The sequence below is a fragment of the Excalfactoria chinensis genome, chromosome 12, assembly GCF_039878825.1.
Source record: "Excalfactoria chinensis isolate bCotChi1 chromosome 12, bCotChi1.hap2, whole genome shotgun sequence".
NCBI classification, from domain to species: domain Eukaryota; kingdom Metazoa; phylum Chordata; class Aves; order Galliformes; family Phasianidae; genus Excalfactoria; species Excalfactoria chinensis.
The window spans coordinates 8,453,703-8,480,735 of NC_092836.1; the positions used below are offsets into that span (position 1 = coordinate 8,453,703).

General features: G+C 57.3%; 6 protein-coding genes across 6 annotated transcripts in view; 4 read left to right on the forward strand and 2 right to left on the reverse strand.

Moving 5' to 3' along the window:
- The window catches only part of ARIH2 (ariadne RBR E3 ubiquitin protein ligase 2), a 31,301-nt gene extending 27,678 nt beyond the window's left edge, over window positions 1–3,623 (forward strand). Inside the window, exon 15 of the mRNA XM_072346999.1 lies at window positions 1–3,623. Coding sequence (XP_072203100.1) covers window positions 1–72 — 72 coding nt within the window. The 3' untranslated portion in view covers window positions 73–3,623.
- NDUFAF3 (NADH:ubiquinone oxidoreductase complex assembly factor 3) overlaps window positions 1,981–27,033 on the forward strand; it is a 27,462-nt gene continuing 2,409 nt past the window's right edge. The window contains exon 1 of the mRNA XM_072347002.1: window positions 1,981–1,984. The gene's annotated coding sequence lies outside the window, so the exon portion shown is untranslated. The remainder of the gene's footprint in view (window positions 1,985–27,033) is intronic.
- Window positions 3,767–17,167, forward strand: P4HTM (prolyl 4-hydroxylase, transmembrane). Its single transcript, XM_072347094.1, has 9 exons — window positions 3,767–4,056; window positions 4,127–4,208; window positions 10,820–11,010; window positions 11,513–11,609; window positions 13,115–13,277; window positions 14,810–14,995; window positions 15,156–15,246; window positions 15,635–15,758; window positions 16,828–17,167. The coding sequence occupies exons 1-9, from the start codon at window positions 3,787–3,789 to the stop codon at window positions 17,043–17,045; spliced, it is 1,422 nt and encodes a 473-aa protein (XP_072203195.1). The 5' UTR covers window positions 3,767–3,786; the 3' UTR covers window positions 17,046–17,167.
- On the reverse strand, window positions 5,712–9,066 carry LOC140257864 (secreted frizzled-related protein 5-like). The gene is made up of 4 exons (XM_072347528.1): window positions 8,710–9,066; window positions 8,314–8,486; window positions 7,628–7,714; window positions 5,712–7,182 (listed from the first exon to the last, which is right to left on the reverse strand). Exons 1-4 carry the CDS (start codon window positions 9,036–9,038, stop codon window positions 6,848–6,850), a joined length of 924 nt encoding a protein of 307 aa, XP_072203629.1. The 5' UTR covers window positions 9,039–9,066; the 3' UTR covers window positions 5,712–6,847.
- WDR6 (WD repeat domain 6) lies at window positions 17,170–20,037 on the forward strand. Its single transcript, XM_072347582.1, has 3 exons — window positions 17,170–17,236; window positions 17,323–19,681; window positions 19,855–20,037. Exons 1-3 carry the CDS (start codon window positions 17,170–17,172, stop codon window positions 19,952–19,954), a joined length of 2,526 nt encoding a protein of 841 aa, XP_072203683.1. The 3' UTR covers window positions 19,955–20,037.
- On the reverse strand, window positions 21,606–25,818 carry DALRD3 (DALR anticodon binding domain containing 3). The gene is made up of 13 exons (XM_072347095.1): window positions 25,610–25,818; window positions 25,231–25,520; window positions 24,876–25,150; window positions 24,622–24,680; window positions 24,404–24,526; window positions 23,967–24,037; window positions 23,595–23,653; window positions 23,332–23,414; window positions 22,846–22,969; window positions 22,704–22,762; window positions 22,488–22,601; window positions 22,224–22,292; window positions 21,606–22,085 (listed from the first exon to the last, which is right to left on the reverse strand). The coding sequence occupies exons 1-13, from the start codon at window positions 25,778–25,780 to the stop codon at window positions 21,966–21,968; spliced, it is 1,617 nt and encodes a 538-aa protein (XP_072203196.1). The 5' UTR covers window positions 25,781–25,818; the 3' UTR covers window positions 21,606–21,965.

Consider the following 27,033-nt stretch of genomic DNA (forward strand, 5'->3'; position numbering starts at 1 on the left):
GACTTAGAGAATCAGATGCACATAGCAGAGCAGAGACGGAGGACCCTGCTGAAAGACTTCCATGACACATAAAAGAGGAGAAAATGACAAAGTGCAGGGGTGAGAGCAGCAAGTGAAGTGATGGCAGCTTCACCAGGATAAGCAGGCACTGCCTCTGGGAGAACACGGCCAAGGACAGAGCCACCCCTCCCCTTGCAAGTCAGACACATGCAAACATCACATCTTAGTCCAGTTTGTTCTCTTATCTTTCTGTTTGTTTCCGCCATGCTAGAGGCCAGAGTTCAGATTGGCATATTTCCTGGGACGTTTCCCTCCTGCCCTCAATGGTTTCAGAAGGGGAGGGAGTTTTTCTCTGAATGGCTGTTAATAGTATTAGATCAATACAATTTATGTAATTTTCAACGGTTGTACAATTATACAGACAAACCTTAGAATAACACACAACCCTTTTTAAAAATAAATTGGCAGTGGAGTGTTTTTCCTTAATCTGCTTGTAAATTTAATGGGCTTTTCCCTCTCTCCTCCTTCCTTCCTCTGAACCAAAAATCCTCCTAAGCCCTGAAGGAGGTTACAAAATAACTCATGTAGATTTCTTGATGCTCCTTTAACCAGGACACTGTAGCATTGGCATTGCATGAGGAGAGTGGCTGGTGCTAAGAATGGCTGCTGCTGTATCTGATCTGGCAGTACCAGCAGTGTCTGTGACTTATTCCAATTAGACGTGGCATCTCTTCTTGAATATCAGCTGTGCAAAATCTTGCTACACAAACAAAAACAAGCAGAGGAATTGTAGGGAAGAGAGCAGGTTATCACTAAGTCAGGTCAGATTCTGCATTTGATAAATTTTAGGTCTTCCATATAGATTTTTTGCTTTACTTGTTTTTGTGGGGAGGGTGTCGTATTGCCAAAGTGAGTGATGAGGGAATAGTAGCGTGCAGATGTTAATCAAGGCTTGGGGCTTTTTCAGAGTGAAACAATCCATGTCATAACAGTGCCATGCAATCCGGTCAATAATATTTGTGCCTGCTGGGTGACATGGTTGAGAAAATTTGATCCCATTAATCGATGTGAAACTAAACTCTGCTACTTTACGAGGAGCAACTATTATGTACTACACACTCCCTGGCACATGTTGGACAGGCACTAGAATACAGATGCACTGATTGTGCAGAGCCTGCACCAAGCCAGGCAGAAAATTAACATGCAAAATTAATTTATTTGTATATTAGTACCAGTACTGGTGGGAACTTATCAGAAAATTGATTGTTAGGAGCATGTGGAGCTTTTTTTATTAACATTTTTTTTTTCTAATGTAAAATATACACTAAAATAAAAATATGAAAACCTAGTTCATCTTAGTAGGGGTTAACATGAAAAAGGTTACTTAAATGCTGATGCTTGCCTGTTCGCTGTAGGAAGCGGGCCACGTGTTAAGATTTCACAAGCATGTATGTCACCTGCACCAGGAACACGCTGTACGCAGCCAGTGAAGGTGAAGCTGGAGTGTCTTGATTTGAGGAAATCACTTCTGTGGGGGACTCATGGAATTCTCTTCCATGCTGTACATGGAAGCGTAACCCTTGATGCGTCCCTGTATACTCTGTTGTTTTCATACAATTTCACTTGACAAAGATTAAACTGAAGGGGGAAAAGTACTAAATTTCTGCATGTCCAAATAAGCTAACTGCTATTGGAGCCTTTTTCATGTACCTGAGATGTGTGAGCCAAGTTTTTGCAGCATGTATAATTGGGCAGATGGATTGGAACAAGAGATGCTTGGTTTAAGAGAATAGCTGCCGTCAAAGCTAATCCTGTGGCCATGCTTGCTCGCAGTGGAAATTTTCCATCTGAGAGGCCTGATCTTTCCTCCCTCCCTTCCCTGCTGTAGGATGTATCCTCAGAAATGTGCTCCCAAAGAGCTGCTGGCAGTGGAGCAGGGATAGGAACAGAAGCAAAACCTGTATGAGGTCTCTGCAGCCATGGCACCTTACGTTTCTGCTCTGGGCTATTTTGGCTCTCATCTGGGCTGAAGCCATGGGGGTAGATATGTCCTTGCCCCAGCCACTGCCTCCTGAATTCATTCCCTCCTCTGCTCCCAGCAGCAGCAACTTTGTGCCCTGCTCAGAATATGTTCCAGAGACTGGTCAGATGTACCTTTCTCTCCTCCTAAATGCTTGTCAAAATTAGGGACACAGGGCAAGGGATAACTCAGGGAGATGGAGCAGTTTGTAATGTGTTGAGCTGAGGTTTCAACTGTTCTTTGAAGATTTTGACCTGCAAAGTACTAATCTAGGATAAAAGCTGGTGTTCTTGATGTCTAAATGTAACAAGCTTAACGCCCAATCTCTCTGCAGAACAGATACTTGGTATTTACTAATTCCGAAGAGCTCTCACTTTCCTTATATAATTGCCAGGCTTTGAGCTATACTAGAATGGGGTTTTGTCTCTCTCCACCTCCTCTTTGGCGCTCTCCCTCCCTCCCTCTCCATTAGCCCCCACAAAATGCTTTGCCATGAATCCTTGTTTGTAGAAAAACTGGACTACGTAGCTATGGCCAAATGTGCTGAACAGACTGCTGAGATGCTTGGCTGAGGAACGGTGTGACACGTTGCACTGAGTGCCCTTTAATTCTTCCAGAATCTCTGAAGTCAGCAGTTCTATTTGCTTTAAGACAAAACGAATCACACCCTTTCTTGGGGTGGTGGTTGTTCTGGTTTGCACACACAAATCCCATTTCCACGCTCCCTGGGAAAACAACAGGACTTAGTTGCCGTTGCAGCCCAGGCAGGGTGATGGCTGTATTGTTGTCATGCAGAGTTGTGAACTCCGGGACAGAACCTGCAGAGCACAGGAAGTGTTGGCTCTTCAGGTAAAGTGATTCTACTTGAAAGCTAACAGCAGGAAGGAGAGCAGGAGTTGCAATATCAAAAGACAAGGCTAGGTTTTTTTCCCCCCTCTACCAGGTACGCAGCCCTATTCAAAGAGCAGGGTTATGTGACCGTAGGTGCTTAGTGGCTCAGGAGCCGTTCATTCTGAGGTACAGAATTCCTTTTGATGCATCACTGCTACAGATGTGGAATGTTTGCTCTTTTTTTTTCCTTTCCTTTTCGCATTAGTCTCTCCCTGCCCACCCACCACCCCTCCATCCATGCACCCGGCGCTCTTCATTTCAGCTTTGCTTGTGTTATGCATTGGCTGCCTCACCTCTGATGGTCCTCAGGCTTCCCAGACTGTAACAAAAACTTTTTTACTGATACCATAAACTGCATGACTGCTGCTCCGTCCCAGCACAGGGCCGGGGGCAGCAGGAGGTTTCTGTACTATAACCTTGCACTCTAAATTTTAGACTTTTTAAGCAGGTGAAAAACAGAAGTTTATTTTTAAACGAGGCACTCGCTCTGGGAGTTCCTGTCCTTGCCCCGATCTGGTTGAGATTGTGGGAAAGTGTTGGAGGAGGGCGGCCGTGTAACCCCACGCGCTGCAGGAGGGCTGCGAATCCTTTTCCTCCTCGCTTCTCTTTGCAGGCACCGGGTAGGGGCAGGGGCGGCGGAAACCGCCTGGGAGACGGTTGCCAGACGCGCGCCCTTGGTTTATTTGCAATAAATTGTGACTTTTTAACTTGGGACGTGTCCCGGCTCTTCCTTGGGGTGGGAGACGCCGCGCCCCCCACGCGCCGCACGTGCCCCTTTCCCGCCACGCGCGCGTCGGCCACGCCCCCCGACGCGATGACGCGGCACGCCGCGCGGTTGCCGTGGTGACGCGCGGGGCCTGGCGGGCCGGGGCGCGATGGCGGCGGCGGCAGCGGCGGCACGGGCGGAGAGCCCCCCGCTGCCCGGCCCGCCGGGAGGCCGCCCGCGGCCCGTGTGCTCGCGGCCCTACTTCCTCGTGCTCATGGTCTTCGCTCACCTCTACGTCCTCAACGTGCTGGGGCTGCTGCTCTTCGTCCACCTCAGCGCCGGCGACACCGGCAGCGGCACCCCCGCCTCCTCCGCCGCGGCTCCTCCGCCGCCTCCTCCGCCGCCCGCCCGCGCCCTGCCGCGCCTCGAGGGCATCAAGGCAAGGCCGCGGGGCCGCGCACGGGGCTCGGGGCGGGCCGGGCTCCAGCTCACCGCCGCTCTCCCCGCAGGTGGGCCACACGCAGCGGGTGGAGCTGGGGCCCGGCCGGACCCGCGCCGCGCGCACCCTCAGCCTCAAACCGCTGCTCTTCGGTGAGTGCTCGGCGCGGGCGGGGGGCGCGTCCGCATCCCTTCCGTGTGCCGACAGCGGGAGTGCGGGGTGATAAACGGCGTCTGCCACCGCTGAGCACACGGTGCGGCGCTGAGCGGGGACGGGAGCGGTGCCCGCCCGGTGCCCACCATCTTGTGCCCTCCTCTGGGTTCGCTCTGCGGCGCAGCTGCACCGCGTTCCCCGCTCTGACGGTTTGCAGCCTTCCCCGCGGTGCTGCGATGCTCCCAGGGGTGAGAGCAGCCCCTGCCGTGGCAATCCGCTGGGAATACACCTAGCGGTTTGGTGACAGTTCGTATTACTGCAAAGGCAGAGCAGACCTGTTGGCTCTGAGCTGGTGATGCTGGGGGCCTTGAGATGCTTTGCCAATACCTGAGCTGTTCTCTGATTCAGAATCAATATACAGACTGAAAACCTGGGCACAGGTCAGTGCATTTCCTTATTAAATTGCTTTAACGCAGTAAGTACCCGTAAGAAATATACAGAGTTGTTCTGTCGTTTCTACACATGCAGTGTTTATGGCTCATTTCTAGCTGGTTCTGCATCTAACGTTCATTGAGGTGACATGCAGGCCTGGCACTCACACTGCTCAATGCAGTGGCCAGACCCATGACACAGGCTGGGCAGTGTTTTTCCTGCTCCTGTTGTCACCTTCTGTGTCCCATCAATGCTGCTCTGCTGGGCCGGTGCTGGCCTCCAGGAGGGCACCCATAGGCATCCTGCAGCCCCTGATATGACTCAGGTGCTTTTGTCAGCTTCTGGGGCACGCTGTGCCTTCTGATGCTGGTTCTGGGGACAGCCCTGGGCAGGCAGCATTTCAGATCCCACCCCCCTTTATCCTCTGATAGGGAAGCCCTAATTTAGAAACCTTGACTCGCAAGACAGCTCTTATCTCCCAGATGGACCCGCCAGGAGCCAACTGTGACTTAAAAAGAATTCCAGAGACTTCTCTATCTACACAAACTGCTCTGACCTAAATTAACAGGTTTAAAATCTAATTATTGCGTCTCTGTTGTTTAAATTGGGCAGAGGTGTGTATTTAACAGGGTGCAAAGCCAGAAGTTACTAGCAGGGCTCTTGAAATTCTGAAGGGGGTTTTGCTGAACAAGAAATGCTGTGGGCCTGTGTAGGGAGAAGTGGCTGTGCCGTGATCTTTGCCTTCAGCAAAGCAGGGTGGTGTGGGGCTGTGGGCAGCTGGATGATGGCTTAATGGGAGCTCTGTGCTCTGCAGCGTGGGGCTGGGCACCGCAGGGAGCACGCAGTTTGTCGTTTTCAATGCGGGTAAGTCATCTGCATTGAACCCGAGTGTATTTCATGGAGCTCTGAACAAGTCCCTGCCCTATTTATTTTTTTTATCCCCCCCTCTGGTTATGAGACATCATTCTAAGCTTGTAAGTCAGACCATCTGTGCGCTTCTTAGTTGGGAAACACCAGTAATCAAATAATCCCATTAATGGAAAACAAATATCAGACAAAAGCCTTTTTTTCAACCTTCAGAGCTTTTACTTGTTGTGTTTTCCAAACGCAGTCTGTTCAGAGGATGCTGCCGTCGTGGGGACCACCTGGCAGCAGGCCCTGCGGGTCGGGCGGCACTTTGTGAGACGAGGCGGCGGGGAGGCATAAAAATAGGAAATCTCTCTGTGTTTTTCTTCTGAGCCTCGGGGAAATAGAAGTAATTGCTGCACAAATGTCAGAGCGCGGCTGAATGGCAGCGCGAGTGCCGTGAGTGCTGATCTCAGCCCGTATTCAATCTGAAGAGACAGTCTTGGCTGGGTTGTGGGTGTGCTTTATGAGCACAGGGAGGCAATGTGTCTCCATCAAAGCTGGCGGTTCTCTCCACAACTGAGGCTGCAGTCTTTGAGCACAGGGAAGAACGTATTTATCCCCAGAGCTGTGTGGTGGGGTTGGGTTTTTTTTTCTGTCATTTATTTCATTCTCAAGTTTAATCCAGTGTAGAGAACTTTCCGTGGACGGGGCTTTGTTAGACAGTAGAAACCCAACTCATTTTCTCGCTTGGGGATTTGCTGTTTTCTGCTTTCTGCTCATGTAGGGCTGTGGCTCTATTCATCTCTGAGAGTGACTGCGGTCTGTGTGTGTTTGGGTGAGAGTGATCCGCAGGGCATTCGGTGTCGTCGCCACCTCTCTCAGCCTCTGGGGGTATCCTCAGTAGTTGCACAGTTACCAGAATGTTCTGACCCGAACGGAATGCCTTCAGTTAGAAAACAGTCCTTCCCAGTTATCTCCAGCAGCAATCCCCAGCTGCCCGCTGTGTGCTCCAGAAGGGCTCTTTCCTTTCACCTGTGCAGATGCCCATGTTATTAACGGTCTCTTCTAATCTGTGCTCGCCTGCAGATTTCAAGTCACCGATGCTGTACAAAGCCATCCACTCTGAGTCCTGGATCTGCAGGACCTTGCCAGAGGAATATGTTAAGTCTGCATCCCTAAGCTCTGTCTCGGGAAAAGGGTTTTAGTGATCTCAGGGATCTGTAGTGAGGCCCTACCTGCTGACTACGACTGCTTTGATTCACCTAAAGATACTGAATGTACACCTCCAAAACACCAACTGCCAGGGGAAGGAGTTTTCTAGCCGTGGGGAAGGGAGCCTTTTCTTAGCATTAGGATCTCAGACCTTCCTGCCGGCCTGTTCAGGGCAGCGGTGATGTTTCCATCTCCTCACAGCCTGGTGCAGGTTCCTGTTCTTCTTCTGCCAGGCATAGGCCTTGTTCACCACCACTTTGTCGCTCTGCACATCTCCACTGATGACGAAGACCCCTGCATGAGTGCCTCTCATGATGTTGTGGGCGCAGGTCGCATCTATATCCAGCCACTGCTGCAGCCTGCCTGGGATTTCGGTTCTGAGAAGCGGGCCGTGCTTCAGCACCTCCACCCTGGAGGGATCCAGGTCGAAGTCTGAGACGGTTGTGGTCGTGTTCTTCCTGAGGATACGGATTTTCACTGCTGCAGTGGGGAAAAAAAGAGCTGTTAGTTCTGTTTACACATCATGGCTTTTGGCAGCTTACAGCCAACGTGAGTTTTTGTGCTGCTCCTGTAATGCGGTGACAAGTCCATCCAAGCCCATGCCATTACAGTGATCATGGAAAGGTTCTCAGCTGAGCTGAGCACTTCCAGCACTGAGCACTGTTCTTTTCAGCCCGCTTTTCTTATGAGTGCAAAAGGTACAGCAGCACCATGGCACAGGAGGAGTGCCTCTAAGGAGCAGTGGCACAGGCAGCAAGTCCTGCTACTGAACAGGTACACTGAGAACTGATCATCTCTGGAATCTGCTTATAAAAGCCATGACTCCTCCAGGTCAGTTCTTATGGCCAAGCCACTCCTGGTGCGTGTCACAGCTTCACTGCTGGAGGCCGTGCTGGCTGCTGAGACAGCAGGTGGGTGTACTTACTGAAATCATTGGCACAGAGGTTGTCCAGGATCTCCCTGGTGGTGCTGGCCTCTTCCAGCTCGCAGTCCTTGCAGCTGGCTCTGGGCACTGCTGCAACACAAATCTGGTTAGAACACCCATTGCTGGAAAAGGCATCATATGGTTTTGACATCTGCGAGTGGTGGCTTGCAGTTTCGAAATGGTGCTTCCTCCTGAGCTATCCAGCCCCAGGATAGGAATGTTAAGCTCCCCATCCCACGGTGAGGCAGGCACTGCTGGCTGTGCTTTGTGTAGGCTGTGTTCGTTGCTGCACGTTGCCACAGCAGTGACATTGCTTAACAAATGTCTATTGCTTCTCACTTCCTGGACAGGCCACTGTGAGCTCCCATGTCTTGTAGATTTCTCCCACTGCCCCAAGCCCCACTATTGTCTGAGGGCACCCGGGTAGTGATGAGCAGAGCTGAGGGAACAAGCTTTAGCCAACGTTATGCTCCTTTTCTGGTCACAGTGCAGTTCCCAGAGAGAAAAACTAGAATTTCCACTTTAAGTATAGCTTAAAGCCAGGAGCGCTAGGAGCTCGGCTGGAACTTTATGATCCTTGAGGTCCCATCCAACCCAAGCCATCCTGTGAACACAGGCAAGGCACAGGCTCATCCTGTGAGCATTCAGCATTACACGTGGGAAAACATGAGAAAAAAAGCCCTTACTTCTCCTGCTGGAGGAGCTCTCATCTGTGGAGATGGCAGCGATGCACAGCTCGTGGTCTGCAGGGAACTTGTTGCAGTTGAGGATTTCGGGCCAGGGATAGCCGTAACAAGCCATGACGGGCGCACAGCTCCTCTTGACAGCCTCGCACAGGCTGCGGCAGGGGTAGATGAGCCTGGGGGGGAAGCAGGGAAACAAGCAACAAAAGGCTGTTTTGGAAATTGGACGGGAATTGAGTTCTGCCTCAGAAGTGGGGAGAGTCCCTGCTGGGTAATCCCGTGTCCCCTCGCTGCGCTGCCTGAAAGTGGCTGTGATCAGATTGCACGTCTTTTCTCTCAGGAGGCGAATGCCATCGCTGCCGGGGAGCAACGCGGAAAGAACTCATGCAAATGTCTTACCTGTCCAAGCAGATGGGCGCAAAGAGGGAGCAGAGGAAAATCCTGGCGTCTGGATGGCACTCCCTGGCCAGCAAGGGCAGCCAGCTGGAGGACTGCTGGATCACCTCCGGCATGGTCTCGTGCTCCAGCAGGTTGGGGATCCTCATCTCTGAGTAGCCGATGTCGTAGCACAGGGCCATGCTGCGCGGGATGGCGGTGCAGCTGGAGGACCTCCGCAGGTAGCTGGCCCGCCCCCCCACGCAGCCCCACAGCAGCAGACGCAGCAGCAGGCCTGGCAGCCACGGGGCTCCCCGCCTGCGGGACGCCTTCTCCGTGCTCACAGCCCTCATGGTGTTTGGAGCGGGCTCACAGCGCACCCGGACTGAGCTGCTCCAGCCTGCAGAACGCCTTTTATAGCCTGCGAGCCACCTCCGTGGCAATCCATCCTCATTAAGTGCGGCCCTTTCAGAGCCCTCTTGGGGAAGACAATGCTCCAATTTTCATTTGCCAGCGGCCCCGATTGTTTGGATTTTAGCAGGGGTTTGGCTTAGATCAGCAGGTGTGGAAATGAGGGCAGCTGGGGAGGGGTGAATGCCTTGGTCCTGTGTCTTGGGGCTCTCTGTTTGACACCAGCGCTCCAACCCAGCCCCTTTCTCTTGCTCCAGGATTAGTCATTATTTCATAAACCCCAATGTTTTCCTCTTTTGTTGTTTTTTTTTTTTCTTCTGAAAGCAATCAAGTGTTGCTCAAAGTCAATTAGGAGGCATTTGTTTAGCTGGAACCATTGTTGAGCGGGCAGAGAGATAGGATGGTCTCACAGCCCCAAGTTTAACTGTTTGGGAGAGCAGTGGGCACAGGAACCAATTTGCAGCTGGGGAGGAAGGCTGTTTGCACTGCGGATTGCCAGCTCTTAGCTGGAAAGCCCCTCACCTTGCAACCTGCCTGGCGGAAAGCGCTTCCTGCTAATGCAATTTCTACCTCGTTACAAAATCCCATTACCACCACTGAAGAGAGGGATTGTCCTTCCTCCAGCACGTAATTAAGATTCCAGAAGCCGTCATTATTTGAGCCCAGTTTGAGGAACTGGAGATCCTGGGACCGTTGCTTGCCAGCGGGTATGGTTGGCTCTGACTCGGTGCGAGGCTGTGACGCTCGGGACAGCGGAAGCTCTGGCCCCAAAAGCCCACTCTGTTACAAGGACATTGTTCTGCTGGTGGCAGAAATTGTGTCCTCAGAGGGATACAGCTGCATTGTATCCCCAGGGCTTCCCAGGAGCATCGTGTTTTCTGGTATGCACTTAAGAGGGCAACTGCTTATTGACAGTCGGAGCTGATAGGGTTGATTTAAGGTCGTGGAAGTAATTAACTTTTATTTTTTCTTTCCCCCTTTGAGGGTTTGCTGCTGCAGCTGGGATCGGATGTGTCCTCAGCACACACCTGCAGGGCTGCAGTTTAGAGAGCAGGACTTGGTGTCTGAAAGTGCTTATAGAATCGTTGTAAAAGACATTTAAAATCGTCTAATCCAGCCCATCACAGCTATGTTCACTTCAGCCTGTTCTGCTCTGATGGCTGTACTTCTCCCTTCATTCAAGGGAATGAATGGGAACAAGTCAGGAAGTTGAGTTTCCCTGTAGGGCATTGTGCTAGGTACCCCCAAAAGGACTTTGCTTATTTGCTAGGTGCTTCCTGCTCTGCTGCATGAGAGGGAGCATGAAACCCTGGCCATCCCCACTCCCCTGTGTAAGGACTTCTGGCTTCCCCTCCTGTAAAGCAGCAGTTCCAGACTGTGATCCACATATAGCCTTTGAAGTGATAAAACGTGGTGATATGCCTGTGTTTGTTCACCCCTTTGTCCATTGTGGTGACCTGCAAGAAAATAAGGGGCTTGACCCCAGGATCCAAACACTGAGGAGCGGCTGCTGTAAAAAGACCCATCTCCTGCAGCCCACGTGTGAGGTGTGTGCTGCTGTAGAGCTCTTTGCATAGAAGGGTGCATATATTTCACTGTCCCAGCCCTCTGACTTGGAAGGAGGTTTAAAAATTTCCCTATTTTTCTCTTTTCAGTGGCCTGTTGTTAGTATTTGTCCTAATGTAACAGCTCAGTCTCTGTTACTGCTTGCATTTTCCTGCAGAAATTCCAGACTTCCTGACAGAGGAGGAGTGCAAACTCATCATCCATCTGGCGCAGCTGAAGGGGTTGCAGAAGAGCCAGATCCTACCGACGGATGACTACGAGGAAGCCATGGAAATGATAGAAATCAGCCAGATGGATTTCTTCAATCTGCTGGACCACAATCAGGATGGGCAGCTGCAGCTCAAAGAGGTAGGGTGCATTTCTTCTTGTGGGTGTGCCAGCACACTGAGTTTGTGCTGTAGAGCTGGCTGTGCCTTCCCACAGCCAAAAGGGCTTTAGAATCACCCACAGTAACAAATCTGGGAGGGGAATACGGAGCACCTTGTCCACAGCTCTTCAGCAGCCTTTTCCTTTGGAGCAACGTGCATTGTGGTAGGTAGAAGGATGTCGCTTCCCAGGCGTTCCTTTGGAGGTCAGAGCTTGCTGAGAGCTGTGCCTCCTCCACTTAAGGGCTGGTTAACTGATCTTCAGCAGTCATTTGCCATCACCTAAACTGGAAATGGAAATGCAGATCAGCCACACGATGTGGCTGCCAGATGATCTCCACTCAAATCCGTGTGCAGAGACATGCTGACACCTGGCTGACTGATGCTCTGCGGAAAAAAGCCGGCCTGGCCTCAAGCAGGAAACTGGGAGGGTTGCATTAGTACTAGAAACCTGTGCCCGGTGTTAATCTGGTTCTGAATTTCAGGTGCTGACTCACACCCGCCTTGGGAATGGCAGGTGGATGACCCCCGAGAACATCCGAGAGATGTACACTGCAGTCAAGGCTGACCCTGATGGGAATGGTAAGAGCCGCTCCTCAGGAATCCCCACGTCCTCAGCACGGGATGCTGCACGCAGCCATGCAGGGAGAAGCAAAAGCCACGTCCCTGCTCAGGCCTGTTGTATTAGATATTCTTCCAAGGAAAATAACACTGCTTTAGAGACCTCTGCAGAAAGTAAAATTGGTGTAGACATCTCAGAGGCTGTGCTGGGTCTGACTACGCAGCTCTCATTGTTTGGGCTGCAGCTCTTAACATGCTCCCTCCTGCTTTCAAAGGGACTTCTAGAGGTGTCTGAGAAGCTGCTTCACTGGCATGGGAGTGCAGCACGGGGTGGCCTTGTTCAGTCTTTGATGCTGATTTCATCTCTGGCACTGCCCTGTTCTCTGTATTACAGGAAGCCACTTCTGCCACCCCCCCGCCCCCCTTACCCTGGTCTCCCTCTGACCTGGACATGCACTCTAACCTTTGCTGCTCTAATTAGTGTGTCCTCAATTAAGCAACTCTCCATTTCCTAATCAAATTAAGTGAATGCACAGGCTCTGCATGCTCTCTTCCAGTGACCTGGCATTGAGAGTGCCAGAGAGGAGCTGCTTTGGAGATGAAGCAGTACCCATGCGAATGCCTAAATATCCGGACAGCACCCCAAGCACCCACGCTGGTGACACTTTTGGCAGGGGTGGGAGCATATGACTGAGTTGCCAATGGCTTTTCCACCATTCTGGATGTTTACAAATGAAAAGTCCTGTTAAAGTGCTTTTGGCAGGACCTTGCTTCCAGAGTGCTGCTTTCCTCCATTGTCACATCGGTGTGTGCCACTGAGGGACCGGGTCATGACCTGGATGTGGCACCGTGTTATCAAAGACCGTGTCAAATAAGGGGAAGTGGGGACCGGGAGATGTGAGCGGGGCATGCGACATAGTGACGTGGGTGACCTGCTGACAACAACCAGCACCTGAGGAGCTGCCCTGGGCTGACCCTGGTGGCTGGGCCTTTCCCCTGCCCACAAACAGCAGTGTGTTTGCTGCCTCCCTGAGCTCCTCTTGCTGTCCCTGGTGTGTGCTGGCTGCTGGGCATGTGCTGCTTCCCTGCTTCTCCAGAAAGGGAACACAACAAATGGTAAGGATCTCTCTGAAACTATCAGAGGCAAAAATCCCTCCCTTGCCGAGCTCAGCTGAGTGCAAACAAGAAATATCTGTTCTAGTAGAAACTGCCTTTTACCTTTTGCTTTTCTGCCTTCTATTTACACCGGATCGTACTGCGTCGTGTGTCTCTTTCGTGTTTTGGAATTGCACAAAAGCAGAAGAATGTACTGCTTGTTGTTTGGGGGGTTGTTTTTTTAAATTGCCCTGCAAGGGCTTGTAGGAAGGTGGCCTGAGGTGTCCCCCTCTGCTCCATTTAAATATGTAAGTAGCAAGTTGATTGTGTTTTGCCTGTTCTGGTTCAGACCTTGCACTGCAGCTGAAGGTTCTCTATCGCCTCGTGTGTGTGGAGTGCCCAGGTCAGCCTGCTCCTGCTCTTTTCCACAGGTGTGCTGAGTTTGGAGGAGTTCAAGAGACTGAACATCCGTGACTTCCACAAGTACATCGGGAGCCAGAAAGTGAAGACGAGTGACGCGGTGCGCAACAGCCAGCACACGTGGCTGTACCAGGGCGAGGGTGCACACCAGGTCATGAGAGCCATACGGCAGAGGTGAGGGCTGAGGGGGTGTGGGCACGTGGGCTACCTGTGCTGGGAGATGCAGATGCAGACATGCTCATATTCACGCTTCCTCATTGTGTGGAAGTCTGGAGTATGAAGAGCAATGAGCACAGTCACTAAATGGGGAGAGGAGGTTTTTGTTAGAACAAGGATTTGTGTTGTCCCCTGGAAAAGGAAAAAGAAAAATCAAACCTTTCAGCGTAGCCATTCACTTTTGGGAACAGCCCTATAAAACCAAGAAGACTTGGCATTATATGAAATAATTCATTCTAATTAGTAAACGAGCTTACTGGGAGAAACTGCCCATTTCCAACCCTGTCTGGGTGCCAGTAGTTACTGTCAATTGCTTGAGTTACTCATGCGTTTCACTGAGATCTGTCGTAGCTGTTCAGAGCTAACTTCATAATAAGCACGACTTTATCTCAAGCACACCGAGGTAGTTCGGTCATCGGAGCTCATGACCACGGGGCCTGTCCCAGCAGATGGGAGAACCTCCTGTCTTTCCCTTCGCCTTGGTTTTGGTACTGGGAAGAGTTAACCCAGCTCGCAGGCCACATGGCTTAGCTGTGGTGAGTTTTAGATAATTGGCTGGAGACTCTTCGTTCTTGTGGTGCTGGTCCTTGCCCAGGACATGGGTGGGGAAAATCTGTCCCGAGGGTGAAAAACGGCTTTTGGCCACTCCTTTTCTTCAGCACATTCCAGAGGGAGAATGGGGTCGCATATTGCCTTAATTAGAGCAGACTGTGGCTGCCACTTTCTCTGTGCCAGTTCGCTGGCGCACGCAGGCATCGTCACTCCTTGGTTTGCCAGTGTTAGAAGGGCCCTGCGGACCTGGAGGCATGGTGCTGAAGGAGGCTGTAATCCCCAGTGGGATCTTGTGGGGCCTGGAGGAGCTCTGCCACCCTGCCTTGGTGCCATGTTCCCCTCGGAATTCCCAGAGCTCTGAATGTTCTTTGGCAGGTCTCAAGAGGTACCTGCTTGCCTTGGGGATGAGCTCAGATGTAGCAGTGGAAAAAACCCAGAGTCCTCTGTGCCCCTCTCCCCCTGGGGGGAAGCTGTTGAAAGGCAACAGGGAAAGGTGAGTTAGGTGATGAGAATATCCCTAGAGCTAGTCTCTCGTTCACTCTCAGCAGGGGCCCTGTGCTTTGCTAACTGTCCCCGAGGTCTGTAGCTGGTGTGCAGGAGACCAGAGAAGCACTGAGATGGCACATGAAGGCACCAGGGACACACACAGGAGGGATCTTTCTGAGCAAGCAAGGTCTTCATGAGAGCAGTCCTGCTGGAGATGCGCCCTTCGTTTTTGTTTTTTTTATTAACCTTGAGGAGGAGTTTCTGAGCTGATGCTGATGGTCTGACAGATCTGTAAGGAACCTAGTTATCTCTTGGCATGCTTGCTGCAGCCCATCCGTCTCTCCGGTCTTTTGGGGAAGGGGGTTCTCTTTCTCTGGATGTATTTGGTGCCTGGGAGTAGCGGCTGTCCTGGTGAAGGTGTCTTCCCCTCACCTGCTGTGCTGTCTCCCCAGGGTAATGCGCCTGACTCGCTTGCCCCCAGAGATTGTGGAGCACAGTGAGCCCCTGCAGGTCGTGCGCTATGACCAGGGGGGCCACTACCATGCCCACATGGACAGCGGCCCCGTCTTCCCTGAGACTGCCTGCAGCCACACCAAGCTGGTTGCCAACGAAAGCGCTCCCTTCGAGACCTCGTGCCGGTAAGGGCTGCTTTGGTGCAACTCTCTGCTTACATCAAATGATGTAAATTGCATGTCCGGTGCTGTCTTGTGCTGTACATATGGCAGGGGATGGGCAGCCCCATGCAGCTCCTTCTGCTCCAGCTGTGTCCCCTGACAACTGCTCTGTCCTGTCCTGCAGGTATGTGACAGTCCTGTTCTACCTGAACAATGTGACGGGTGGAGGAGAAACTGTCTTTCCTATAGCTGATAATAGGACGTATGAAGAGATGGTGAGTGGCTCTGTCCTTCACAGGGGTTCTGGGTCCCACTGTGACCGTATTCACTGTAGAAGGGGGGTTTGGAGATGTGAGCCTTCTGAGCTGGTGTGTGGGAAGTCCAAGCTCCACACAGAGTGATTTCACTCAGAGGCCAAGGGAGGAGGTGCAGGGCTTTGGCAGTTCCCCACTCCAATGCATGAGGGGCAGCCTTTGGACCTTGCTGTCCTGACACAGGTTCTGCTTGCTTTAATCTGGGCACTTTCCTTCAGACTAAGATAACTGTAGGCATGCTGTCTGGCAATGCATTAAGGGACTCAGCACAGGGCAGGAGGACACTAGCAGCACAGCACAGCCCCTTTTATGACACCTTCTGTGTGTTTGCTGTTGTTGTCTTGGTCAGTCTTTGATCCAGAATGATGTTGACCTGCGAGATACTCGGAAAAACTGTGATAAGGGCAATTTGCGAGTGAAACCTCAGCAAGGCACTGCTGTCTTCTGGTACAACTACCTGTCGGATGGAGAAGGTACGGCTCCAGACCGAGTCCTGCTAGGACTGCAGAAGGTGACAACCATCTTCCAGAGGTTCTGTGGCTCAGAAGAGGCCTTAGGGGGGTAGCTGCCTGCTATTGAGATTTGCAGAGCCTCCTTGTCACCAGCTGCCTGGAAGCTTCCTGGCTCTCAGAGGCCTTTCTTCACAGGCAGTGGGTCGGTGGCTCCTGGTGTCTTTGAGGGACAGGACTAGCCAGCAAACAAAGCCCTTGGCTGCACTGAGCCATCACCAGCTGCTTTCTGCCCCGCTGTGTGAGCTGAAAGTCCTGCTGGAGCTTGGGCCGCAATTCAAAACGTTTCACTGATGTGGTGTTGCCCGCAGGGCTGGGGAGGGGAGGCAGACAAAAGCACGGCCATAAGCTCTGCGGTGTGGGGAGGCCCCACGTGGGGCTAAGGCTGCACTATGGGGCAACTGCAGCCCTGTGATAGATGTCCTCAGGGCTGCGCTTCTCAGAGTGCTGTGTGGTTTTCCCTGGCAGCCAGGCGGGGGGATTTAACTTCAGCCTTCCCAGCTGCTGGTGAAGGTATGTCATGTAGTGTCCCTGGTCTCCTGGGAGTAGCCCAAGAGTTTCCATCTCAAGAAAAGCCAGGGGAGGAGGTCACGAGGCCACTGCTTGGGCTGTCGGGTGATAATAGCAGTGGCACTGCTGTCCTGTCAGAGGAGACACGTCGTATTTTTATGACCACATTCTTCCCAAATGGAAAAAAGCTGCTGAAATCTGTCACAGAAAAGCTGAGATCTCTATAAAGGGTTGGAACTGGTGACACATCACGTATGGTATGGCTTCAAAACTCTGGCTTCCACCCTCTCCTTTGGGGAAAAGTTGAGGAAAAGGGCAGCTGTGATGTGAAATGCTGGGGAGGCACAGAGGCAGCGCCTGTTCTGCGTATGCAGAACATCCCCTGTGCTCAGACAGGGTGGGGTGATGGTGGGGGGTGTCAGGAGGGACCCTTGTAAGAAGCCCCCAAGCTAAAATTGGGTGTCAGTATTCACAGGTGCTGCCCGTGCTGTGCCCTGCAGCACCCCCCGCTTTGCTCCCGCAGGCTGGGTGGGGGAGCTGGACGACTTCGCCCTGCACGGCGGCTGCCTGGTCACCCAGGGCACCAAGTGGATCGCCAACAACTGGATCAACGTGGACCCCAATCGCTGGCGGCAGCAGCGCTTCCAGCAGGAGATGGAGCGGTACGCGGGGAGCGGGGCCGGAGCCCCGGGCGAGTGGACGGTGGACAAAGCGTACAGCGGGCTGCACGTGGAGCTGTAGGCGGCGCTCCCGGGTTGCCGCGGAGCCTCGCAGGCGCACGTGGCCTTTTCCCGCGCTGGAGGGGGGCGGGGCCACGTGGCGCGCCAATAAAGCGTTGCGGGGCGGGGCGGGACGCCGCATCGAAATGGAGTCCGTAGCGTTGGTGGCGCCGGTAACGGCGTTGGAGTTCGCGGGGGACGTGCTGCTGGCGGGTGAGCGGCGGGCCGGGGAGCGGGCGGGCGGGCGGGGGGCCGCTGGGGGCCGCGGCGGCGGCTGACGCGCTGTTCGGCTCCGGCAGGCACGGGCCCGGAGGTGGCGGCGTTCCTGCTGAGCGGCGGCGCGGCGGCGGGCAGGCGGAGAGCGCTGCGTGAGGCCGCCGTGCGGGGGCTGCGGGCCGGGCCGGGCGGGCGCGTGGCGGCGTTCGGCGGCGGCTGGCTGGCCGTGCTGACCGTGCGGCGGGGCGGGCCGGGCGGCGGGGGAGCGCGGCTGGCCGCGTGCGGCGGGGGTGCGGCGCGGCGGCTCGGGGCGCGGGTGTGGGAGGCGCGCTGGGCGGCGGGGGGAAGGCTGGCGCTGGCGCTGGGGGGCGGCACCGTGGCGCTGTACGAGTGGCGCGCCGGCGGGAGCTGGCTGCGGAGCGCGCGGTGCGGCGGGGCCGGGGCGCTGCGCTGCGCCGTGCTGGCGGGGACGGGCTGGGCGCGGCTGGCGCTGGCGGCGGGCACGGCGGCGGGGACCGTGGCGGTGTGGAGGGCGGCGGAGGCGGAGACGCCGCGGAGGACTCTGCTGGGGCACCGGGGCGCGGTGACGGCGCTGAGCTACGCGGAGCCGCGGGGGCTGTTGGCTTCGGCTTCCGAGGACCGCGGCGTGCGGCTCTGGGCCGTGGGCGAACTGGGGGGCGGCGGGGAGGCCGTCTGCCTGCTGCTGTGCTACGGGCACGGCTCGCGCGTGGCCGCCGTGGGGCTGCGCGGGCCGCGTCCGGTCAGCGCCGGGGAGGACGGAGCCTGCCTGGAGTGGGACGGGGGCGGCGGCGTGCGGAGCGTCCGGCGCGGGCACCGCGGAGCGCTGCGCTCCCTGGCCCTGCGACCCGCCGGCGGCTGCCTCGCTACCGGCGGGTCCGACGGGGGAGCGCGGCTCTGGCGGCCGCGGAGGGACGCTCCGGTGGAAGCGGAGGCTCTGGGGGCCCCGGAGCGGCCGCGGGCGGTGCTGCTGGTGGAGCCGCGGCGGGTGCTGGCGCTGGGCGAGGCGGGCGGGCTGGCGGCCTACGAGGCGGCGGCGGGGCGCTGGGTGCCGCTGCTCGGCCCCGCCGCCTCCTGCGGGCCCCGCGGGCTGCTGGCGGCCGCCCCGATGCCCGGCGGGGCAGAACCGCTCTGCGCGCTGGGCGGCGGCGACGGGCAGCTGCTCGTGTTCGCCCCGGACCACCCCGAGCGCGTCGCCAGGATGAGGCCGTTCGAGGGACCCGTGCTGGGGCTCAGCTGGGCCGCACGGACACAGCCGTCCCTCGGCACCGCCGCCCTCCTGGTCTCTGGCCCCGGCGGGACCGTGCTCTGGATGGACGTTACGTGCAGCCCCGGGCAGGTGCCTGCGGTGCGGCTCATGGGGCGCTACCGGCTGCCACCCTGCAAGCAGCGCTGGCACACCTGTGCCACCTTCCTGCCCCAGGGGGGGCTGCTGCTGTGTGGGGACCGCCGCGGCTCCCTCCTCCTCTTCCCCTGCAGCAGCAGCAGCAGCTCTGATGGCACCGACAGAGGTGCCCCAGGCACCGAGGGCACTGCGAGCCAGTCAGAGCCCTCCTTCTTGTTACACAGTGAGGCTGTGCCCCTCCAGGACCCTCTATCTGTGCTCTTTGGCCTGCATGGCAAGACAGGGGTTACTTCGGTGACCTGCCACGGGGACTACATCTATAGCACAGGCCGGGATGGCTGCTACCGGCAGCTCCGCCTGCAGGACCAGCAGCTGGAGGTGCTGCAGAAGCACCGGCCCTGCAAAGGGCTGCAGTGGATCGAGGAGCTGCGTTTCACACCCGGTGGGGACCTGCTGGTGCTGGGCTTCCATGCCGACAACTTCGTGGTGTGGAGCACAAGGAGTGGGGTGAACCTGCACTGTGTGCCCTGCGGCGGAGGGCACCGCTCCTGGAGCTACTACAGCAGCCCTGAGGCCGATGCCTTCGCCTTCATTAAGCGTGGGGACGTGATGCTGTACCACAGCGAGGCCGAGCCCTGCGAGCAGCGGGTGCTGCTGGCATCCCTGCATGGCCGCGAGATCACCTGCGTGCGGCACCTGGGGGCGGTGCAGGCACCTGGATGCCACCCCATTAATGTCTTTGTCACCGGCAGCGAGGACACCACGGTGTGTGTGCTGACGCTCAGTGAGCTGACACGTGCGGCAGTGCCCCTCGCCAGGCTCAGCGACCACATCTCCAGCATCAGGGCGCTGGCTTTGGCTGACACTGCACTGCATAATGGCACCCGGCTCTGCTCCTTGCTGTTCTCAGCTGGCGGCCGAGCACAGATTGAGTGCTACAGGCTGCAGTGTGCCGTGGATCTGGGGGCTGAGGGCATGGTGAGCTGCCAGGTCGCCCACGTGGCCTCCCACCGGCTGGATGAGCACTGGGACCGCATGAAGAACAGGCACAAGCTTGTCAAGATGGACCCGGAGACGAGGTGATGCTCGATGGCTGCCTGAGCCTTTGAGGGGCTTTTGGCTCAGTCCTTCCTCTAAGAACCCAAAGTGCTCAGAGCTGTGTCCTGTGCTGAGCTCATGCTGCTGCCCCCCATCCTCCTACAGGACAGCAGGTGCCGGGGGGGCATGCAGCAAGTGTTCTATGTTTGCCCAGGTACATGTCCCTCTCAGTTGTGTGTGGGACCAACAGCAAGCAGCCACCCATGCCCTGCACATTCCTGGTTGCTGCATGCAGCGATGGATCGATCCGGTAAGCAGTGAGCATGGGGCTCAGCCGCCTGGAGATACCAGCTCTGAGCTGGCACCTTCTTCTCCAGGATCAGCCGCATCTCTTTCTGCTCAGGCTGTTTGTGCTGCTGGAGGCTGCCCAGAAGCTGCTGCTCGTGGCAGAGTCATTCCACCACCAGCGCTGCGTGCTGAAAGTGGAGGCATTCCTGTACACACGGGCAGAGGAGAGGTGAGCTCTGGGCAGGGCACTGGGAGGGAAGCATTCATCGTCATGATGACTGTGCAGCAAGACAGGGTGATGGCAGTGGAGCTGGTGAGAGGGGAATGGGGAAGTTGGTCAGTGATGGCAGCAGGGAGGCATCCTTCTGCCTGCCCTGGGTATCAGCATGGGGCTGGAGGCTGCCCAACACCTTCCTTCCAGGAAGCACCTCCTGTGTAGTGCGGCCACCGACGGCAGCGTTGCCTTCTGGGACATCACCAGTACCATCGCAGATGCAACAGCTGCCCTGCAGCACTCAGAGGGAGAGAAGCAGCTGCTGGGTGGGTACAGCCGTGGGCTGGAGGCTGTGCCAGCAGCTCTCTGCATTGCTGTCTGACCGAGCCTTTCCTTCCAGCTCTGGGCACCCCGCTGCTCACTGTCATGGCTCACAGCTGTGGGGTGAACAGCCTGCACATCCAGGAGCTGCCTGAGGGACGGTTCCTGGTGGCCAGTGGCAGTGATGATGGCTCCATCCACGTCTGCCTGCTGGAGGTGTCACGGGGCGGTGATGAGGCCGAGCCAGGCACCTGCTTGCACATCCTGCAGCGCGTGGCGAGGCCATGCACCCACGCTGCTCACGTGACAGGGATCAGAGTGCTGCAGCCAGACCTGGTGCTCTCTGCCTCCGTGGACCAGCGGCTGACACTGTGGCGGCTGAGCTGGGACAGCCTGGAGGAGCTGAGCACCACCTTCTTCCACGTGCCTGACCTGGCAGAGCTGGACTGCTGGGAGGTGGTGGAGGCAGGTGGGGAGCAGTGCTGGTACTGCGTGCTCTGTGGGCAGGGCCTGGAGCTCCTGCGCTGTACTGCCCTGGACACCCTCTGCAAGCTCCAGTCACAGGGTGCTGTCCAGTAATGGGGTACAGTGCAGTCCTTGCTCCCCACCTGCCTGGGGACAGAGAGAGAAAAGGAATGTCCCGGCATGCTGCTCCGCACACTGTGCGTGTGCACTGATGCAGCTGTGCTGTTCTCCTCAAGGAGGATGGACATCCCTCTGTCCCACAGGGAGGGCCACGGCTCTCCACAGTGCTGGGAGGATTGAGGGCAGCAGGAGGCTAAGAAAGATACAGAGCTACTGGGGAACAAAGAGGGCTGCAGCACGCAGTCTGTTTGTTACGCCCCCTCAGGCCAGGCCAGCCCTATCAGAACAGCCCTTCAGTGCCTTCCTCAGGCTGGCAGGGTTGTTCCTGTGTAGCAGCAGGCCTGCAGGCAGCCAAGGAACATGAAGGACAAGAAGCTGTACACAGCCCTGGTCCAGAAAGGCTGTACAGTGCTATTGGAGCATTGGGCAGCTTGCAAGCATTGCTCAACACTGCTCCTGCAGTGAGGTGCTCCCACTCCTGTGCGCAGCACAGACCCTTCTCCTTCTACCCATCTGTCCCTCCCACTCCTCAGTTATCACTGCAGGGTCAGACACAGCATTTGTCCAGCAATAACTGTATTCAGCCCTAATGTCAGGACTTGGCACAAGGCAGGGCAGCAGCCCTTGAGGCTCAGGAGCTCTCTGCCAGCACAGAGCTCCTCTTTAATAAACAGCTTTAAGGGAACAGTTTGGTACCTGGCTGTATGGGGGTGCCCTGGTCCCTTGTGCTTCCTTCCTTTGAACTTAAGCGTGCCCTTAAAACATGGGCACTGGGCAGTAGGAGCCCCATCGTGAGGCTCAGATGGACCTCAACTCCCAGCCCCTGACCAGCAGGCAGCCTGGTGCCTGGCCTGGGAGGAAGTGCCCTGTTCTGCCCCTTGTAACACTGCAGTTCGTCAGCAGTCTTCAGTGGTGGCTCAGATCTGGCTGAGAGGAGGGAGGTGCAGAGTCGCCAAGGCACTATGGAACATGTCCCTCACTGCTCCCAGCAGCTGGAGGCGAGCAAACATCTGGTCAAAGAGATGAGGGAACGGCTCCTGCAAGGAGAAAGGCAGTGAGGTGGCGGTTCTATTTCTGTTCTATTGCTGTTTCCATCCTCCTTCATATCCTGCTCCTTCATCCTACTGGCACCTGGGAGTAGCCCCCAGTTAAATGTTCTGGGACATTTGGCTCACCCCGAGAATGTGGACCCGGTTGTAGTAGGAGCTGAAATCCATGCTGAGCTGGATCAGGAACTTGCACACCTGCAACACAGACAGCTTGGGTTGGTGCTGCATGGTCTGGCCAGTCTGGGGCCATCCTACACAGCAGGAATAGCACCGAGGGTATTACCAGCTCTTCTCAGGAACACCCCCCCAGCACCCTGCAGAACAGCAGCGCTGCTCTGGGCTAGCAGTGTCGGCTCAGCACCTACAGGTGCTTTGCCATATAGCACTTACTGCCTCTGTGTTGGCTGTGATCCGGAACCCCTTGCTGGGTGAGGGCAGCTGTGCTGCTTGCTGCAAGACTTCTGGGAAGGGCAAGAGGTAGCTGAAGAGGAGGAGCCATTCACCCTGTGAAAGGATTATGCTTGTCAGAGAGAGCCAGAAGCATCCATCTCCCAGAGCTGAGGGCACGCTGCTGTCCACAGTCCCTTTCCGTCCCTCAGCACTCACCTCTTCCCGGAGGCAGGAGAAGTTCAGTTCTGATGCTGGTGGCAGAGGTGGGTACGTGCCTGCAAAAGTGGCGAGAGGCTGCAGGTGTGAGGAGAGCCCAGGAACAGCAGTTAGAGGTGGAGGAGGCAGGGCCAGTGCTCACCTCGCTCTACAGCCCTCTGGTAGGTGTCGAAGAGCGTGGCCAGCCGGGCACAGTTGTACATCACAAAGGCACCACTCTTGGTTCCCTTCGTAGAAATGCTGCTGCCCTCCAGGTCCAGGGTGATCTGAGGGCACAGACAACCTGCAGTCCAGGCTGCTTGGCCCAGGGCCATTCCTGGTGCATCCCTGCATCTCCTGCTTGGGGAGCAGTACCTTCCCATCAGGTAAAATGTGGCCACGAGCATGCTGAGCACCATGCCCTGCTAGGGCTGACAGGCACATCAGCCTAGACATTGTACAGGATTTAACCTGAGGAAAACCACTCTCAGACCGGGCTTGGGGTGGCCATGCAGTGCATCCTCATGCAGTGCTACTTGTCCCTCTGCTCCCACCAATCTCCCAACCTGTGCCATGATCCACAGCTCCCTGAGCAGTACTTGCACTGCTCCCCTGCCTCCCACTGCACTGCGGCTCTGGGCTATCATACCTGGCTCCGGTGGGCAGTGCTCAGCATCTCAAACCTGATGGCAGCCACCGTCAGGATATTGATAACCTCAGTCCAGGCCTCATCTGCACAGAGAACACAGGTGGGGGTGGAGCAAGCTGTGTGGTACAGTGCGCCTGCCATCTCCAAAGCCCCAGGCAGGAAAACCCCACTGCAGTGAGGGGGCGCTGCTGAAGCTGGTGTATGGGCACCTCCCCAGCCCTGACCTCCCCCATCCACAGCCTGCAGAGCAAACCCTCCCTCACCTTGCGCAAGCTCCCCATATTTCATGACAGAGGCATCATACATCTGGCGTTTTCTAAGCCTGGGAGGAACACAGACACTCAGTCACTGCTTCCTTCCCTGCAGAGCAGGCTGCATGGGGTATCATTCCTTCTGCAACAGAAAGCAGGCCAACCAAGGGCACACAAATCCTGCCTGGAGCAGGCCAGGGGCAGCAGCACTGCTGCTGACAGTAGTGAAGGAACATTGTTGGAGTCCTCTAGAAACAGCTCAGCAGTGCAGAGAAGCAGAAGAGAGGGACAGCGCTAGGACTGCTGCCTGCAGGGCCAAACCGAGCACAAGCAAGACTTGACAGACATGCAGCATGGCGGGCTCCTTGCTTAATACCAACTTACTGAAAGTACTGGTCTGCACTGATGGGGGATGAGGGGTTTGTCACCTTCACTGGTCCACAGACGAGGTACTTCTGAAAGAGACAGGAAGTGTTATGTGAAAGATGGAAACTCCATTATAATGAAGTGTAGGAAAACTGCCTACAGAGCTGCCAGGAAACTGTTCACATCCTGGGAATGCGAACCACAGGTAAAGAGGAGCCCAGAGTCAGAGGCTGCTAAAACAGCACTGCATTAAGTTAAATACAGTCCTGTTCTAGCTGTGACCCTGCCGTTTTCTCCTGTCCCTCCTTCTATAATGATAAAATCCCAAGGAAATTGGATGCCAAGGGAAAGGGGAGACCCATACGGGCACAAAGCTGGGCCTCAGCCTTCACTGCAGGTGCCAAAGATGTGCTGTCTCAGTATGGGTCATGGTGCAGAACGTAGGAGTTCCTCACCTGCAAATCCACGTGGGTTCCTGGATCCAAAATCCTCCACAGCAGATCCATCTGCTGCTGCTGGAATTCCTCCTCACAGCTCACCACGTGCACCACGCTGCAGCAGCTCCCCTGGCACCCTGCCTGCAGCACGGCACAGCAACAAGTTCAAACACTGGGACATGAAAGAAGGGAACGTCAGGGCATAAAGCAGCAGGCAGCACCAGGGGGTCACTCACCGTGCCCTGCAGCACGGCTTGCTGCAGTTCAGCCAGGGACCGCAGCTTCTCCTCTGTAACTGAAAGAAGGGAGGGCACTCAGTGGGACAAGGGGCTTATTCCATACCGTCTGTCCCAGGCTGTCTCCATTTATGGCTCAAACCAGAGGAAAAGGAGGAAGCGATTTGCTTCTAATTGTCCCTTACTCTCAATCAGACCCACTCGCAGCCTTTCTCCCCTGCTGTCACATCAGTGACACCCCACGTGCTGCTCACCAAGGAGGACTCCCAGGTTGGGGTCGTAGCCTTGCAGCCCCTGCTGCTCCACGAAGCTCTTCAGGTGGACTTTACAAACAATGTCCTCAGGCAGCGAGGCCGCACCTGATCCCTTGTCACACTGCGTGGCATAGGGGCACCGACCGAGCGCTTGCTTCAAGGCCGACACGGCGTCACACCCGGCTGTGCTGCTGGACGGCCATTCCACGCGGAGCTGCCGCAGAACCTCCAGACCCTGCGTGTCAGCGACGGCGGGGACCAGGAACGTGCCGACCCTGCGGGAGGGCGAGATGTGGGCACGGGCTGTGGAGCTGCGGAGCGCGGGCCGGGCACGAGGCGCGGGCGGGGCGCTCACCGCTGGGCGCGCAGCAGCTGGGCCAGGTGGTCGGCGAGCAGCACCGGGCGCAGCTGGCGGGGCGTCACGGCGGCGGGACAGCGCAGGGCCGGGCAGTGCAGCACCACCGCCGGGGCTGGGGTCGGGAGCGGGGCGGGGACGGTGCGGAGCGGAGGGCCCAGCACGCGCCGGAAAGCCTCGCAGCGCCGCAGCGACACCTCCAGCCCCGCCGCCGTCTGCCGGCAGTCGCGCACCGCCAGCACGGCCGGGCCGCACAGCGCCGCGATGGACGCGACGACGTCGGGCGGCACCTGCGGGGAGCAGCCGGTCGGCAGCCGGTCGGCACGCGGCCCGGACGGGCCCCTCCCGCCGCCTGCCGGCCGTCCCGCGCCCTACCGACCTGCCCCCCGCCGTAGGCGACCCCGAGGGCGGCCCGCGGCGCCAGGAAGTCGCGGTGCCGCAGGTTGCGGGCGCTGCTCTCCTTCACCCAGAGCGCCGCGGTCCGTCCCAGCGCCGCGTTCAGCGCACGGAGCGTCGCCGCCAGCCCCGGCCGCTCCTCCCCGGTCTCCATAGCGGCCCGGCCGCCGTTTCCGGTGCGAGTCCGGACGTGACGTCACCGACGCCTCTCACGTGGGTGCCGACGGAGAAGCGCATCCGCCATGTTGAGCGCGGCGCGCGGCGACCCCGCGCCGCCATCTTGGGCGCGGGCGGCCATCTTGGGGGCGCCGCCATGCTGGGTGTGGCGGGCGGGGAGCCGCCCGCGTCTGAAGGGGGAACTGTGCGCGTGTCCGGGAACGGCCGCGCTCCGCTCCGCGCTCCGTGCTGCCACCGGGCCGGGCGTTACCACGTGGCGGAGCGTCGGTGCCGCTGTACCCCGGGACACCTTCGGGCCGGAGCCGCGTTGTGCCGCACGGCAGCGCGCAGCCCGCACACCACGTGACCGCGCGGTGCGGGGCTCATCCCGATCCGCAGCGAGCAGCCGGCGCTGCGGGGGGCGCGGGCCACGCGCACGTGGTTGGGCTCCCGCTCTCACTTCCCTCCCGGCGGAGCCACGTGCAGCGCCCTCAGCCCCGCGGCGGCTCGCGGCGCAGCCCCGCCCTCCCTCCTCGCTGGGGCCGCTCCGCCCTCGGGCCCAAACCGGTTCCCGCTCGGTTCCGTTCCGCTCCGTGCGGCACCGCGGGGACGTGGGCGCTGAGACCCGCAGCGGGGCGCGCACGGACCGTCCGTAGGGGCGGCCAAACCCCCCCCGGGCAGCCCCCGAGGTGGGGGAGCTCCGTGCACCACCCACAGCCAGGAGGTGATCTGAGAACGGCCGCTCACACAGACCAACTGCTGACTGTCCGCAGGGCAGGAGCCGCCCGGGATCCCTGCCCGGGGCGCCGCGGCCCCCAGAGCTGCTTCCCGGGGCTGGCAAAGCGGGGTCGGGGCCGGCAGCTCACCGCGGCCCGGCACGTGGCGGGACCGGCTGCGGTGGGGGCGGGGCGCTCCCGGTACAGCCCGTGGGGGGACTCGGAGGTGCCGAAAGAGCTTAGGGCAGACACGACATCCCCGATGGCTCCTTGGCTGCGCGCTCAGCGGGAGTGATCGTGTCATTCCAAAGCCGTCTCTGTCCGAGGGCCAGATCCCGCCGTCCCGCTGCCCATCGGCACCGGGCTTCGTGGGCGGGCGGTGGCGCTGAGCCGGTGCACAAGTTTGTGGCTCTGCGTGAGCGGCCGCGTCCCCGCAGGCAGAGCCCGCACCCCGACGGCTCGTGCCCAGGAAGCCGGCTGCTGTCACGGGGAACCCCCGGCTGTGCTGCGTGGGGCTGAGCCGCGCTGCTGCCCA